The sequence below is a fragment of the Poromitra crassiceps genome (assembly GCF_964638095.1).
Source record: "Poromitra crassiceps genome assembly, chromosome: 12".
In the NCBI taxonomy this organism is placed as follows: Eukaryota; Metazoa; Chordata; class Actinopteri; order Beryciformes; family Melamphaidae; genus Poromitra; species Poromitra crassiceps.
In genome coordinates, this window is record NC_139632.1 from 8,503,871 (window position 1) to 8,518,870 (window position 15,000).

A 15,000-nucleotide genomic window follows, 5' to 3' on the forward strand; every position below is an offset into this window, starting at 1 on the left:
TCTTGTCTCTCTCTCGTTAGCTCTGTAGTCCACATCTTGTCTCTCTCTCTCGTTAGCTCTGTAGTCCACATCTTGTCTCTCTCTCGTTAGCTCTGTAGTCCACATCTTGTGCTCTTAAGAGTTTCTCCCTGATCTGCTATGAATCCTCCATTCAATGCAAAGGAATTGCATACAGTTTCCACATTCTTTATGATCGAGTTGTACCATCTCGATCTCTACAACCCAGCCTGCACAGGTGACCTGAAAAAGCCCATTTAATGGACATGGACAATGGACAAGCATTTGGGTGGGTGGTCTGGTTAGGTTTAGGCGTGGGGAGGGTCTGGTTAGGTTTAGGCGTGGGGAGGGTCTGGTTAGGTTTAGGCGTGGGGAGGGTCTGGTTAGGTTTAGGCGTGGGGAGGGTCTGGTTAGGGTTAGGCGTGGGGAGGGTCTGGTTAGGGTTAGGCGTTGGACCCCCTGGGTCCACTCCTGTTCACACAGGATGCCGAACGTAGCAGAGCTGAAGCTAGAGGCAGGCACAAGCTGAACTGACGCCTCACCGTTCACACAAGAAGCCTTCTCTTTTCCTCTCAGCGCCTCCTCGGCGCGCCTTGAACCCGCCCACAACTCCCATTGACTTCATGCCTGGCAGCTTCAAGCTTCACGCGTCAGGCTTGGAAAATAGGACTGAATCCTGAACGATCGCTTGAGCAAGGTGTGAGCATGGCTTCAGGTGTGAAGGGCCTCGCCTGTTAACAAGGACGCCTAAATGAAACTTGTCGGTTCAGCGTAGGCTGAGCTTAGGTTGAGTGTTGCTTCGGCGTATAGTGTGAACGGAGGCTTAGGGTTAGGGTCTCGTTAGGGTTAGGCATTGGACCACTGGGTCATTAGGATCTGGGTTAGGGTTAGGTGTTGGACCCCTGGCGCCGGTTGCACCAAGTGGTCTTAACTATGTCTGGTCGTAACTCCTACGTCGGTCTTAGTTAAGACCAGTCTTTAGAGTGGATTTACGCCTGTTGCACCAATAGGGCTTACATCTGGTCTTAACTACGCTGGTCGTAGCAATGCCATGTGAATTGCCGGGGAATGCCCCCCGATTGGCCCAAAAATGTGCCTCGCGCCGTCACCCACTACTGTATGTGCGTCACTACACCCTCCCTCCTCCCACCCCCCTCCTCCTGTAGAAGCCCCGGGGGAAAATGGCGGCGGCGATTAGTGTCAGGCAGTCTGAATGAAATAGAATGTAACGTTCCCAATTCTATGTATTAAATTCTAAAAACTAACGTCAACTTTTGGGAAGGCTAAGCCACACAACTAAGTTGTTATAATCGCTCGTCATGCTTCAAAGGCGACTTTTTTGGGTGTAACTTTTACGTCTGGTATGGAGCAGGCGTAAAAGTTACACCCAAGGCGTACCCATACTGACTGACAGCTGTCTCATCTTGATCTGCGCTGTCGGGACTGACAGCTCTGTGCTGTAGTCAGTGGTAAGTCAGTCTTGGTGCACTCTGTGTCAATTCAAATCACAACGTCGGGCGTAGCTAAGACCGGCGTAACAGTTAAAACCTACTTTTTTTATGCCCAGGTGGTGCACTCGGCTCCAGGGTCCTACTCTCTGCTGTAGCTCTGCTCATTGAGACTCAGCAGCCTGGAGCATCAGCCCCGTGTCCTGTCCGTGTTGTTGATCCAGAGGCGGGCCCGGCAGGCCAACACACAGGCGGCCATAAGGCCCTACCTTGTTAGCCCGTGTGGTGAATGCTCAGCACAGCAGAACACATGATCTCGCACTATGGATGCTAACTTTTCTAAGTTAGGACTGGCTGTCATCTGCCTCTCCTCCTGCCACCCACTTGCTCTTTGCATGTGGACAATGGTGAGTTGATTGTCAGCTGTGTGCAGCACCTGTACACTGGAACAGGAACATGAACGTCTCGATGCTCGTGGGTGTTCGCTGTCATCTATCAGTTAGTCATCTATTAGTTGAAGATGTGGGCATGTGCATTAGTCAGTCTCCTTCTCGTTCTCTCTCCACACCAGTTTGAATAGTGTGTATATATATTTTTTGCTTTACGTTACTTTATGTGAATACATTCTGAATCAGTGACTTCAGAGTCTTGATCTTCTCTCACCTTTTCTCACCTCTCCTCTTCAATCCTCATTCATCCTTTTTCACTCTGTCTTTTCATCATCTCCAACCTGTCCGCAGTGTTCTTGCCTGAGGGCGTGCTGTCAGTTGGCTTTATACGGGGAAAAAATCGAGTGTCTCTCGTGGAGTGTTTTTTTCGACAAGTGGGTCAGAAGACAAAGGTGTTTTTTGTTTGTGTGTTTGTAGGGCTGACCCAAACACGCACGCTCGCACACACACACACACACACACACACACGCAAACAAACACACAAACACACACACATGGTAATCGACGCTCAAATCAGCAATCAACGCTTTGTTGTTATTGTTTTTTTCTTTCCGCCTCTCCTCTCTCTTTCTCTCTCCATATTATGCACGGCCAGCTATCGTGAGGTGTAGCTTCATGAGACAGTCTCTAGTTTTCTGGCTGGGCGGGGTCCTTCGGGCCAACACTGTTTTAAACACGGGGGAACTCACACCGGCACGTGCCCGTGAGCACAAACAAACGCACCCAACAGCCAGTACAGTAGCCACACAGACTGTGAGCTGTGGTCTGCAGACCTCGTGTTGTAAACATGAGACTTCATACACTTATTTCCAACCCAGTCTGAGTAACGTTACAAGTGAATTGAAAGAAATCAAGTGAATTCAAGTCGTTTCATTTGTTGATAACGTTATGATGAGCAGCAGCCAGTCACAGATACTCTCATTGAGGAGCTCAGAGGGAAATCCGCTAACGTTACGTTGAGCTCACCTGAATAAATTCACAACATTTTGTGGCAAAATAATAATATCCGCACGTCGGACCCAGATGAAAGATGAGTTGGATGAAAATCGACCATCAGGACAGATGAACAGCTTTTTGTCAGGAGAAGCCTGGAAGGAAGTTTAGTATGAGCCGCTGAGCGGAGAGTGCCTTCGACTCTGTGAGTAGCCTACAAACATGTCTGTTTGTTCCTCAGCGCGATCGCTACGGGCTCAATGACTTATTACTTTGCACTTTTATCATTTGATATTGTTTTGTTTTGTTCTGCTCCATCTTCTGCTGTCGATGTGACCGCTGCGCTGCATACTTTTCACCAAATCAAATTCCTCGTTTGTAATCTGATCACTCTCTATGGCTATTAAAATAAATCTTGAATAATTTGTGATTGACTTTATTTGCAGTAAATAGAGCATAATATCAACATACTGGTGTTTGCATAGTTACTTACAACAGATGAACAAACCAAGTCGTCCTGCTTGTTTGTTTGTGTGTGTGTGTGTGTGTGTGTGTGCGCGTGTGTGTGCGCGTGTGTGTGCGCGCGCGCATCTACAATGAGACTGGTGGAAGGCCTATGTATATGTGTGTGTCACTGAAAGCAGTGTGAAGTGGTTCCTGGAGCAGCAGTAGCATCTGAGTCTGCTGAGGTAGGACATAGTTAGTGGATCTGAGCTGTAACAGAGGGGATTTAGTTTGGCGGGCGGGTGATGCTTGAGTAGGATTAGATCAGAGTGGTGTAAGTGTGTGTGTATGCATGCCAGGTGCCTGTGTGACTGGGTTTGTAGGAGTGATTCGGGCTATCTTGAGCTGATATGTTTGAATAGATTGGAGTGTTTGTGTGTGCATGAGAGTGAATGAATGAATGAGTGTGTACGTGCAGGCGATTGTGAATGTGTGTGTATATTTTTTGTATTGATTTAACCTGTATTTATACAGGGAGGGGCCATTGAGAGCAAGCGGTCTTTTCCAAGGACGCCCTGATACAGCACACTTAAAAACAATGACAAAATGGCAGCACATATCAAACAATAAAAGCACCCGAAAATCACTGCACATATCAATAAATGACATCAACAAACCAGGCCGAGGACATCGATACAAGCGACGACATCAAATTCAAAGAAAACACGCCTCCAAGTCAGCCCAAAGACATCTAAATGGTTGAAAAGGGACCACCAATGTCATGTTACAGTACTTTGGAGCTCATTCCATTTATGTGCAGCATATCTGAACCCACTCTTTCATGTTCTGTGCAAACAAGAGGCACAGCCAGTGTCAACATGTCCTGTGAGGCTGTGACCTGACCTGTGTAAGTATATTCACCTTATGTAGCCCCGCCCACTTGACCCAGTTGTGTTATGACTTCCTGTTCAAAACACCGTCTGTTTTACCTGGTCACTAGTACCAAAGAACTTTTATGGAAAGAAATGACAGCTCCATATTGCCCCATTGCAACATCAGCGCCCAGCAGCCTCCGCCATTTTTTATTTTTGGAAGCGTGACAGCGCCAAAAGAACCTCGCACAGGCTCACAGTGGTCAGCTGCGGTAGCGCTGCCCCCTATAATCAGCCTCTCTAAACAGTAACTCAACGGGAGAACACTCTAAACTTTGGGGATTCACATCTTTTCCGGGCGTACTGCAAATCTTGATTGAAGTGGTGTAGTGCAGGGATGTAAAACAACAACCATATTGTGGAAACTAAGCAAAATTTTTCGTTTTCTTTGTTTAGTTTTTTCAAGATAAATACCTAATGAAAAGGAGGTTCAACTCCCGTTGAGTTACTGTTTAGAGAGGCTGATTATAGGGGCCAGCGCTACCGCAGCTGACCACTGCGAGGCGCATTCTGTTTCCAAAAATGGCCGGAGTGTCATCTCTTTCCTTCCACGCTCTTTGCTAGTACTGTACTGTCACAGGAAGTGTCAACACAATAGGACTTAACTGGCTGACCCCTGTGTTGGAACATAAGGTGAATAGCATTTCAGAGTGAGCAGAGAGCAGAGGTAGCTAGGCAGTTTTGCAGTAAAACCTTACACGGTAGATGAACAGCAAACATCCACAGACCTTGTTATGAGCAGTTTCATGGAGGAACTATTTTCTTTTGACCGAACTACACCCGCTAGCTGCTAGCTAGTTCCTACATGAGACTGCAAAAGAAAATAGTTCCTACATGAAACTGCTCACAACAAAGTCTGTGCATTATCTTGAGTAACCGGGTCATGATTTATGGAAAGTGACAATGCTGTTGAGTTTTTCAAATGTATTTTTTTGGTGCTTCGAGCACCACAAGCCGAGTGCCATCCAGTTCCATTGTATTCAAGAGAAGGCAGACATCTCTACAGTCGATATCTCTAAAACTCAGGCAACTATCCCAAAACGATATAGATCGATAAATAGTACTACCAGTGAGAGGAAAAATATGTATTTTGGATTTTAGGGTGAGCTGTCCCTTTAATCTCCCTCGTGGCCTCTCTCTCCCATCTGTTTCTCAGGGTTACTTCTCTCTGTCTCTGTCTCTGTCTCTGTCTCTGTCTCTGTCTCAGTCTCTTGCTGTCTGTCACTCTACGTGTGTCTCTCTCTCTCTTTCTCTGTTTTGATGTCCCTTGTTCTCTGCAGGTCCAAATGAACAGCTGTTCATTCTCCAATTAGGGAGCTTGGGAGCTGAGTGTTGAATGTTTGCCAGCTAACGCAACAGTTCCACACTCACTCCCTCCTGTCCATCCTCTCTGCTCTCTCTCTATCACTCTCTGCTCTCTCTCTCTCTCACTCTCTCTCTCTGCTCTCTCTCTCTCTCTCTCTCTCTGCTCTCTCACTCTCTGCTCTCACTCTCTCTCTGCTCTCTCACTCTCTCTCTGCTCTCTCTCTCTGCTCTCTCACTCTCTGCTCTCACTCTCTATCTGCTCTCTCACTCTCTGCTCTCTCTCTCTGATCTCTCACTCTCTCTGCTCTCTCACTCTCTCTCTCTCTGCTCTCTCACTCTCTCTGCTCTCTCTCACTCTCTCTCTCTGCTCTCTCACTCTCTCTCTCTGCTCTCTCACTCCCTCTGCTCTCTCTCTCTCACTCTCTCTGCTCTCTCACTCTCTCTGCTCTCTCTCTCTCACTCTCTCTGCTCTCTCTCTCTCACTCTCTCTGCTCTCTCTCTCTCACTCTCTCTCTCATCTCTCTCTCTTCTGCTCTCCTGACCTCTATCTCTCCTCCTTCTGCTGTTTCCTCCTCCCTCCCTCTCTCCCTCCCTTGTCAAGTGTCTGGTCAGGAGGTTTCATGGCGGTTGCCACAGCAACTCTTAATTCTTGGCTCCACTCCTGTGGCACCTGATTGGACGAACTCCGACAGTGGATCTAGCCATCTTATCAACGCTCATTCCTTGTCATTCTCTGAATGTCGTCTTGTTATTATTCTGCATCTGTTAGGGCTGTAGGTTGATGCATCAACTTCACCGCACTTGGAAAATGAAGATATGGTCATTTCAGTCCATGGTACTTTGGGACAACCCACATCTTGTCACTTGTCTACACAATAGGCGATAAGGACATCTCCGGGACGCGATATTTTTTTCCGGATGATGGCGAAGGCTGGAGGTACCCTCTCTGCCTGTGATTGGCCTAGCGTCAAAAGGTTCATCCAATCACATTCGCTTGGCTATCCTGCGTCTCTTTCTACAGTCTGTGGTCAGACAGACAGCAGTTTCGCTTGCTAGCATGCATGAAAGACGCCACTGTGTGTTTATGTTTTTGATATAGTCTGGTCTCTGGTTATTAATGCTGCCGCTACTCTTGGCAGTGCACGTATGTAGCCTACAGACAAATAAAAAATAAAAAATAAAAGATTAATGAGAATTGATCAAGGGTGATATAAAAACAGTGTCAATGCCCATTTACAGTGAACTTTAATTCAACTCATTCTAACACAAGAGTGACATGTATTTGAATTTAAATATTAATCAGAGCAACAGTGTGATTAAATTTGGAATGACAAGAAAAAAACACGTCTGTGCAATAGGCTAACTAGGCCTAAATAACTCAGTTATAGGGTTTGCAATTGTAACGTTCCATAATGAAATATCTCATGCTTGTTGATTTAGTGATTGTTTTGCACCTGCTGCTCACGTTATGAACAAATGCTTAGATGACCATAGCCTCAGCAACAACTAACTGCAGTCATGTATAAATGTTAGCTGTCCAGCAAACACACCAATAATATCTATAGGAATCATGCTTGGAAGTAGCCTACTTTTCCCCCCGCTGCATCGTGACATTGAATGAAAGTATATTTAGGCTCGTTTGAGATACCGCTGGCTCGCCTGGAAAGAAGGTGGGAGCAGCCGAGTACAGTCAGCCAATCAGAGGCAGAGAGGGGCGGGTCATGCCTTCGCCTAGCCTTCGCCATCATGGGAAAAAAAATATTGCCTCCGGGACATCCAGTTGAGTTGAGTTGAGTTGAGTTGGTGGCTCAGTGGGAAAAAGACTATGTTCAGTCAGAGTTCAAATCTGGGTCTCCACTTCTGTCTGTGTTCTATCTGTGAATTAAGTGAAGTAGAAATGTCATGAAAACAGCCTTCACGGCTCAAAAGACTATGTGAGGAGGACGTGTGTTCAACCCCCAGACAAGCTCAATGTATCACACGTCAGACATTTTGAGAGAGAGAGAGAGAGAGAGAGAGAGAGAGAGAGAGAGAGAGAGAGAGAGAGAGAGAGAGAGAGAGAGAGAGAGACACGAGGCAATTTATTTCTTCTCATGTGAGAGATGGGGAGTAGGTTATTTCACAGCAATAAAGAAAAGATGATAATAAAAGAAAGAACGGGGTGATAATAATTCACCAAACTGTTTTATTAATGTTCTGCTCCTCTCTCTCTCAACCTCAGGGGAATATTTCATCACTTTAAACAGCCTATGAATTGAACGGAATGGAATTATTACCTCCGCCGGGGAGGTTATGTCTTTGGTGCCGTTTGTCAGCGGGACTGGTGTAGCATTGTCCGAGGATGAACCCAGTGAATAGATATCGTTTAGATCTGACTCACAAAACGAGCCTCATGAAGAAGGGATAATAGCACCAACTATTGGCCTCGCGGAGGTCTGCGCTCTATTAGTCTCGCTGGCCAGCCTCCCCTCCCTTCCGTCCGAGGAGTCTGGCGCCATGGAAACAGGCTACTGGGATAAACCCTCCCCTGCTCTACAGCTGCTCTCCCATTGGAGCGACTGTTTCGGTGGCTGCCGGATGTCCGCTCCCGGCTTATTACAACCTCTGTCATTGGCTCCGACCATGTCAATCAGAGCGGCTTCCACTCCCTCCTCCCTGTGTCTCGCTGTAAATAGTGCACTGCCGCCTCAGTGAAAACCACAACGCTAACTAGCTAGCAAGCTAACGGCAGAAACCGACACGCTAGCTCATTGCTACACGCTGAAAACGGCAAGTTGAATTGTTGGAAAGTATTTTCCAAGGGCACTGCCGCAAAGCGCCGCCCATCACAATCCTACTATGGAGACCTGCGGCGCCAGACTCCTCTCCTAGCAGGGTGCTATGTGCTCCCATCCCTTGTTCACCCAGCTAAACAAAAACCCTGTAGCAGCAAGCCACTCACTGCTTTCAGTATGACTGTACGTGTGCATGTGCTTCTGGTGTGTGCGTGTGTGCGCACGTGTGTTAGGGGTGTCAAAAATAATCGATTATAAGATGCATCACGATGCGGACCTGCACGATTCTTCATCGATTCACAAATGTCAAAAATCGATTATTAAAAAATAAAATAAAAAAATAATTGCCGTATATAATCAAATAAAATATAATGGAAGTACATGCAGTTGTTTATTTTAATTATGGATCATAATACAATGCAATTCTAAATGCACTTTTATTTTAAAAGTAGCCACACAGTGAGAAAAAAGAGAGGAAAAATATCATGTAGTCGGGAAAAATAGTGATGCACCGATTTAAGATGCATCGAGATGCATCGATAATCGTTATCGAATCGAATCGTAGCCCTCTGAATCGTAATCGAATCGAATCGTGAGGCCAGTGAAGATTCACAGCCCTAACGTGTGTGTGTGTGTGTGTGTGTGCATGTATATGTGCGTGCGTGCATGTGTGTGTGTGCGTACGTGTGTCTGTGTATGTGTGTGCGCACGCGTCTGCACACATTTCTATTCACGTGTGTGTGTGTGTGTGTGTGTGTGCGTACGTGCGTGCGTGCGTGCGTGCATGTGTGTGTGCGTGCATGTGTGTGTGTGTGTGTGTGTGTGTGTGTGTGTGTGTGTGTGTAATGCATACTGTATGTATGTCATGCATGTTTGCTTCTTCATAAGCACATTGCTGGAAGCTGTGTTCACCCTGAGATAAACAATATGTCTCAATTCATACCATACTAATCAGTCTGTTCTACTTCCTCTCCAGTGGCCCCTCCCCCCCCCCTCTCTCTCTCTCTCTCTGTCTGTCTCTCTCTTACCCCCTCCTTCTCTCACTCCCCCTCCCACCCCGTGAGTGAGTGAGTGAGGGAGTGAGGGAGTGGGTGAGTGAGTGAGGGAGTGGGTGAGTGAGTGAGTGAGTGAGTGAGTGAGGGAGTGGGTGAGTGAGTGAGGGAGTGGGTGAGTGAGTGAGTGAGTGAGTGAGTGAGTGAGGGAGTGGGTGGGTGAGGGAGTGAGTGAGGGAGTGAGTGAGGGAGTGGGTGAGTGGGTGAGTGAGTGCGTGAGTGAGTGAGTGAGTGAGTTAGTGAGTGAGTGTGTTCGTGAGTTGGGTGGGTGAGTGAGTGAGTGAGTGAGTGAGTGAGTGAGTGCGTGAGCCTCAGTCAGTGGTCTCAGAGGCCAGTAGGAGTAGCTAATGTATTCATGCACCTGACCCCCTCTCTCTCCCCCCCCTAACAGACACACAACACATCTTAGAAATACAATGGACCGCCTCCTAACACCCTTTGACCTTTCTTGTGTTTGGAAACATGAAATGATGAACACCCTGATGAATCACAGCCATCGCCTCAGTTTCAACTGACACATAGCTACAGCGCCCTCGCGCCGCACGTGCTGCTGACTCACACATTTGTTCCTCTGCACTACAGCCAAATCAAAGCCGTTTGTGACGTCATTTGTGACGTCGGTGTGCACATCCCGGTGATTCAGAGCGTAGGTCTGGGCTTTGTCATCGTTAGCAGTGTCAGAATAACAACCTTGTGCCGGAAACAGCTCTTGATTCTTCATGTGGCGTGCAGGTCACGTTTCTTCAGATCCACCCCCCCCCTCCTCCACAATAGAGTAGTAGAGTAGTAGAGTAGTAGAGTAGTAGTAGTAGAGTAGTAGAGTAGTAGAGTAGTAGAGTAGTAGTAGTAGAGTAGTAGGCTACCGCAGGAATGAGTCCGGTTCGTAGGGGGGAAAGTGAATGGGATTTTAGTATGGCGATTTCAGTTAAATGCATGAGCAAGTTTGTGTTCAGCAAGATAACCTTCACACAAACGAAGAGCACTTTTAAAATGCTTATTTGTGTATTCAGTATATTATTATAGTGTGTCTGTGACGGCCGCATGTATATTGTTGTGTATCGGATGGAGATTCATTACTGTTGCTGACTTTGACATTTAGGAGTGCTCCTCTCTTTCTCCACTGCTAAAAATATGAAGCGAGGCAGACGCACGATTCCCCGCTTTCTGAAGGGTAAATAAATACCAACTGATGAGTCTAAACACAGAGGCAGAGAAGGAGAGACACTCATATAGAGAGAGAAAAGATTTTAAATGTCAGGTAGTCTCGTCCTGTGCCGGCAAAGTCGTCAAATGAAACTTCCAAGTCCCCGCCTCTGGTATCTTGTGCATGCTCGTTCTCTCTCTCTCTCTCTGGGCCTCCCTCCCTCTCTCTCTCTCCCTCATTCACACTTGTCAGGATTTATCACGCCCTTCAGACACGTGTATAAATTAGACTGCAGAGCTGAGGAATAAACATGCTTATTTACATGTATGCCATTGCCAGCCAATCAGCAGGCTACACAGCACAGCACACACTAACGAGACAAATCAAGCCAGCAAATGAGGCGGAAAGGAAACACTGGAGGCTTTTCCTAGAGGGAAGGAGGGAAGAAAGCGGCATCTGGGTAGTGCAGCAGTAGATTCCCTGTCTACCAACAGGAGGGTTGCAGGTTCGAGTCCCCGTCTTACCTCCGGCTTGGTTGAGCGTCCATATATGGGAAGCCGCATTAAGGGTATGTGTCCTGTCGCTGCACTAGTGCCTCCTCTGGTCGGTCAGGGCACCTGTTTTGGGGGGAGGGGAACTGGGGGGGGGGATTGCGTGATCCTGCCACATGCTTACATCCTGTCGGTGAAACTCCTCACTGTCAGGTGAAAAGAAGCTGCTGGCGACTGCACATGTATCGGAGGAAGTATGTGTTAATCTACAACTCGCAACCGCAGATGGACAGAGGGGGTGGGACACACCGGGACAGCTGGCAGGGGGAGTTGGTCAAGTTTATAATGGGGGAGAAAAGGCAAAAAAGAGTGAGTGACACCTGTCACCTGTGTTGATTAACTAAGAATTAGTGGACTTTTGTGAGCTGGTACAGGTCACTTACCCTCAAGAATGGAAACAGACTGCAGATCAGTGGGGGTGGCTCAGTGGTAGAGCTGTCGCCTCGCAGTCAGAAGGTCCTGAGTTCGATTCTCACCTGGGACACTGTGGGCGCTGTGGTTGTGTTCCCCCCCATATCTTCAGTGCCTACTGCCCAGGTGGGGTATCTCGTCGTAAGGGCCTTTCTGTCTGTGTGGAGTTTGCATGTTCTCCCCGTGCTCCCCCAGGGGGGTTCCTCCGTATATAACCCCCCCCCCCCCCCATTAAAAACATGCAGAAGATCAGATCGTCATCGTCATCCGACCAGTGACGACAATATCCGAAGTTGGTCCCCGGGCGCTGTACGAGAAAGCGACCACTGCTCCTGGCCTGCCCCCCGGAGGAAAGGACAAGCCAGGATGGGTTAAATGCAGAGGACAAATTTCACCGGCTACCGTCAGCATGTGTGTGTTTGTGGCCGTCCGTGCATGTGTTGATGTGTAATCGTGTGACAATAAAGACGGGCTTGTCCGTCTGAAATCGTGTTTTTAATCGATCATAGTTAAGGGGCCTTATTCTCCCACAAGCCTTCGGCGCTAAAACGGGCCTTAAACGCAAAAAAACGTGCCTTGCGCCTGTTTTGGGACGATATCAATATGGCTTTACGCTGCCAAATGCGCTTTAGGCCGAATGGGCGTGGCGCAGTCCCAGAATGGGCCAAAGTGGGCGTGTCGGCGCTAAATACCGGCGTACTGCTATCTTCCGACCTGGCGTTAATTTAGCGCCTTGCGCCTTTGAAAAGCAGGCCTATTCAGTGGGCCAGTTGCGCGGAGCGCTCCCCTCTGGCTCTCTCCCTCCCCTCTGGCTCTCTCCTCTTTCACCCTTCTCTGTGTCACCTCTCTCCCTCTCTCCTCAGTCTGACAGGCACAATACCGACTGTCTCTGACTCCCTCGCTCAGAGTTCCATAGAAAAAATAAGCTGTAACTTCACTGCAATGTGAATGTCCCAACATGCATTGTGCTTGTCCATTTCGCTACTAAATAGCAACCAAATGAGCCGAAAACCTATATTAAGGGAGGATCTAAATAATGTGTAATGGTAAGACAACCTCCAATTGTAGAACATTTCAATATTGGACCAAATAAAACATCGAAATGAAAACACCACCCTATGTGAAACATATATGTCCTACTGGGGCTATAAATATCCCTTGTCGATTTAACGTGATTTAGATAAGTGACAGCGGAACGCGCTTCGGAAGCTTCTACTGTCATCTGCTATACTGTGATGTCCGCTCCAATAACTTGGCCCTACTCCACATTTAGTTTTACAATAAAAACACATTTATGCAATGACTTTACATAATGTAGGCTATATTTATGTGCATCATCCTTCCTGCAGCAGGCGAGAGAAAATGATATCTTTCTGGACAAACTTTCACCAATCTAATAGGCTATTTTTCTAGCTGATGCGTTTAGAACATTATTTTCACTTTGATCTTGCTATAGTGTAGCGTTTTTACATGCTTGCAGTATTTAAACTGCAGTTATATTGGTTTGAGAAGCATCATAATATGGAATAATAGCCGATATATGGAGACAGACGGGATGAAGGGAGGTGGGGGGGGGGGGATCAGAGGCTTGGGTTTCTCTGGTTTTGCTGGACCACTGGAATGGAGCTTAAAAGGCAAGCATGCGATTCGTTTATTGCACTTATCCAATGAACTGACGGTGCATAATTTTACGCTTAAAAGGCGTGGTTGTAATGGTTGAGGCTGCGTCTAGCGCCAAGACCAAGATATCAAGTGCGCTGGTCCACGCCCACTGATTTGCGCTGCGCCAGGCGCTCGGCCTAGAAACAGCGCCGATGCAACGATAGGGACCATTGTGTGTGCAGCAAAATTGCTCTGCACTACCTTCAATTATCTTCCTATAACCTATACAAGGTTAGGTCCTTGAAGAAGGCTCAGTCAATCTTGGCTGACCCTAGCCACCGCCGGTCCTCAGAGTTTAAGTTGCTCCCGTCTGGCCACAGATACAGTATATGCCAAGATGCAGGACCAACACACTTCAAAACTCCGTTTATCAACTTGAACCATAGATGTTATATGACTAAAGATGGGTCACCTTGTTGTCTATCACCTTGAACCATAGATGTTATATGACTAAAGATGGGTCACCTTGTTGTCTATCACCTTGAACCATAGATATTATATGACTATAATAGATGGATCACCTTGTCGTCTATCACCTCGAACCATAGATTGGTGTGCCGAGGGTGATAACTGGAAAGCCGTTCAATGCATACTGTGGGTGATGATCACTCAGCAGCTGATACGGTCTGCAGTCAGAAACGAGGCTGTGGCGCCCCTTAGTGGGCAAAGTGCTCATGCAGTGAGTCAAGATGCTGTGGTTTGTGCTGCATGTAAACTGATGAGTTCTACTGTCTGTCTATGCATATTGTCTGTACGTTTAGGTCTTTGCTCATCCTTCTGTCTTCTAGTACCTCTGTACAGTACATCCCTCTCTTCTCTACTTCCTCCGTTCTCTCTAAACACTGTCTCTGTCTCTCTCTGTCTTTCTCTCTGTCTTTCTCTTTCTCTGCCGTGACAAGCAGAGTTGCCGTTCACTCTTATGGATACAAATCAAATGAGCTATATTGGCATAATATGCACTCAAGACAAAAAGAATATGCAAGCATGAACGGGAATGACATCTGACATGTAATTTTTTGTATTATTGTAATGATGGACTTGACTAACTTGTAGTTGCTGTAATCCAATGACTGAACTGAGATATCTTGTGGCTCCTGATTGGAGAACCATTCACTGGTGATTGCACACAGGTGTCTGTGAACCCTGTGACAGGTAGAGTTGACACCCTGAAGAAGGCAGTTAGCCCAATCATGTTGGTCAAATAGTCCAATTAACTCATTTGTAAGTGCAAGAGAGAAGTGTGCAGTCTCAATTTTTCTCTTTTAACTAGAAAATCATAACATCTCTTGTCTATATGACAACAGTAAACTGTGCCCAGCCCGCTCTGCCTACTTCTCTCTCTACCTCCCTCCATCCTTCACTCTACCACTAAGTAGTGTACTGGGTTTGATGTGAATACCACTAAGTAGTGTTACTGGGTTTGATGTGAATACCACTAAGTAGTGTTACTGGGTTTGATGTGAATACCACTAAGTAGTGTACTGGGTTTGATGGGAATACGTTGACGCTCTCTCTCTCTCTCTCCCCAGGACATGAAAGATCCTTCAGACTGCTACCTCAGTGAGTCTTTCACCGCCCCCTCCTGCACGCTGGGCGTCGACCTGCGCCGCGGGCGCCGCCGTCTCTCGGGCAACCTGCAGCTGCCGCCGTTGTCGTGGCGACAGGGGGAGAGGTCGCGGACGCCGGACATCGATGACATCATGGCCAGACCGACGTCCCTGCCCTTCGGAGCCCCTCCCAGGATAGACATCACCCCGGTCGATCCTGACTGGTGAGTGGGCTGTACCAGCCAGGGCCCGGTCCATTGCCTTTCACTTCAGTCTGCTTAGGATACTGATTCCCTTAAGGTTCAAACAGCTGATTTTCATTTTCTTAACTTCAGTTAAGAAACCTTAACC

At 47.3% G+C, this 15,000-nt stretch overlaps 1 protein-coding gene across 1 annotated transcript in view; it reads left to right on the forward strand.

Moving 5' to 3' along the window:
- The window catches only part of pde4ba (phosphodiesterase 4B, cAMP-specific a), a gene marked incomplete at its 5' end in the record, with an annotated part of 200,901 nt that overhangs the window by 878 nt on the left and 185,023 nt on the right, over nt 1-15,000 (forward strand). The window contains one exon of the mRNA XM_083648100.1: nt 14,632-14,873. Within this exon, the coding sequence (XP_083504226.1) occupies nt 14,632-14,873 (242 nt within the window). The remainder of the gene's footprint in view (nt 1-14,631; nt 14,874-15,000) is intronic.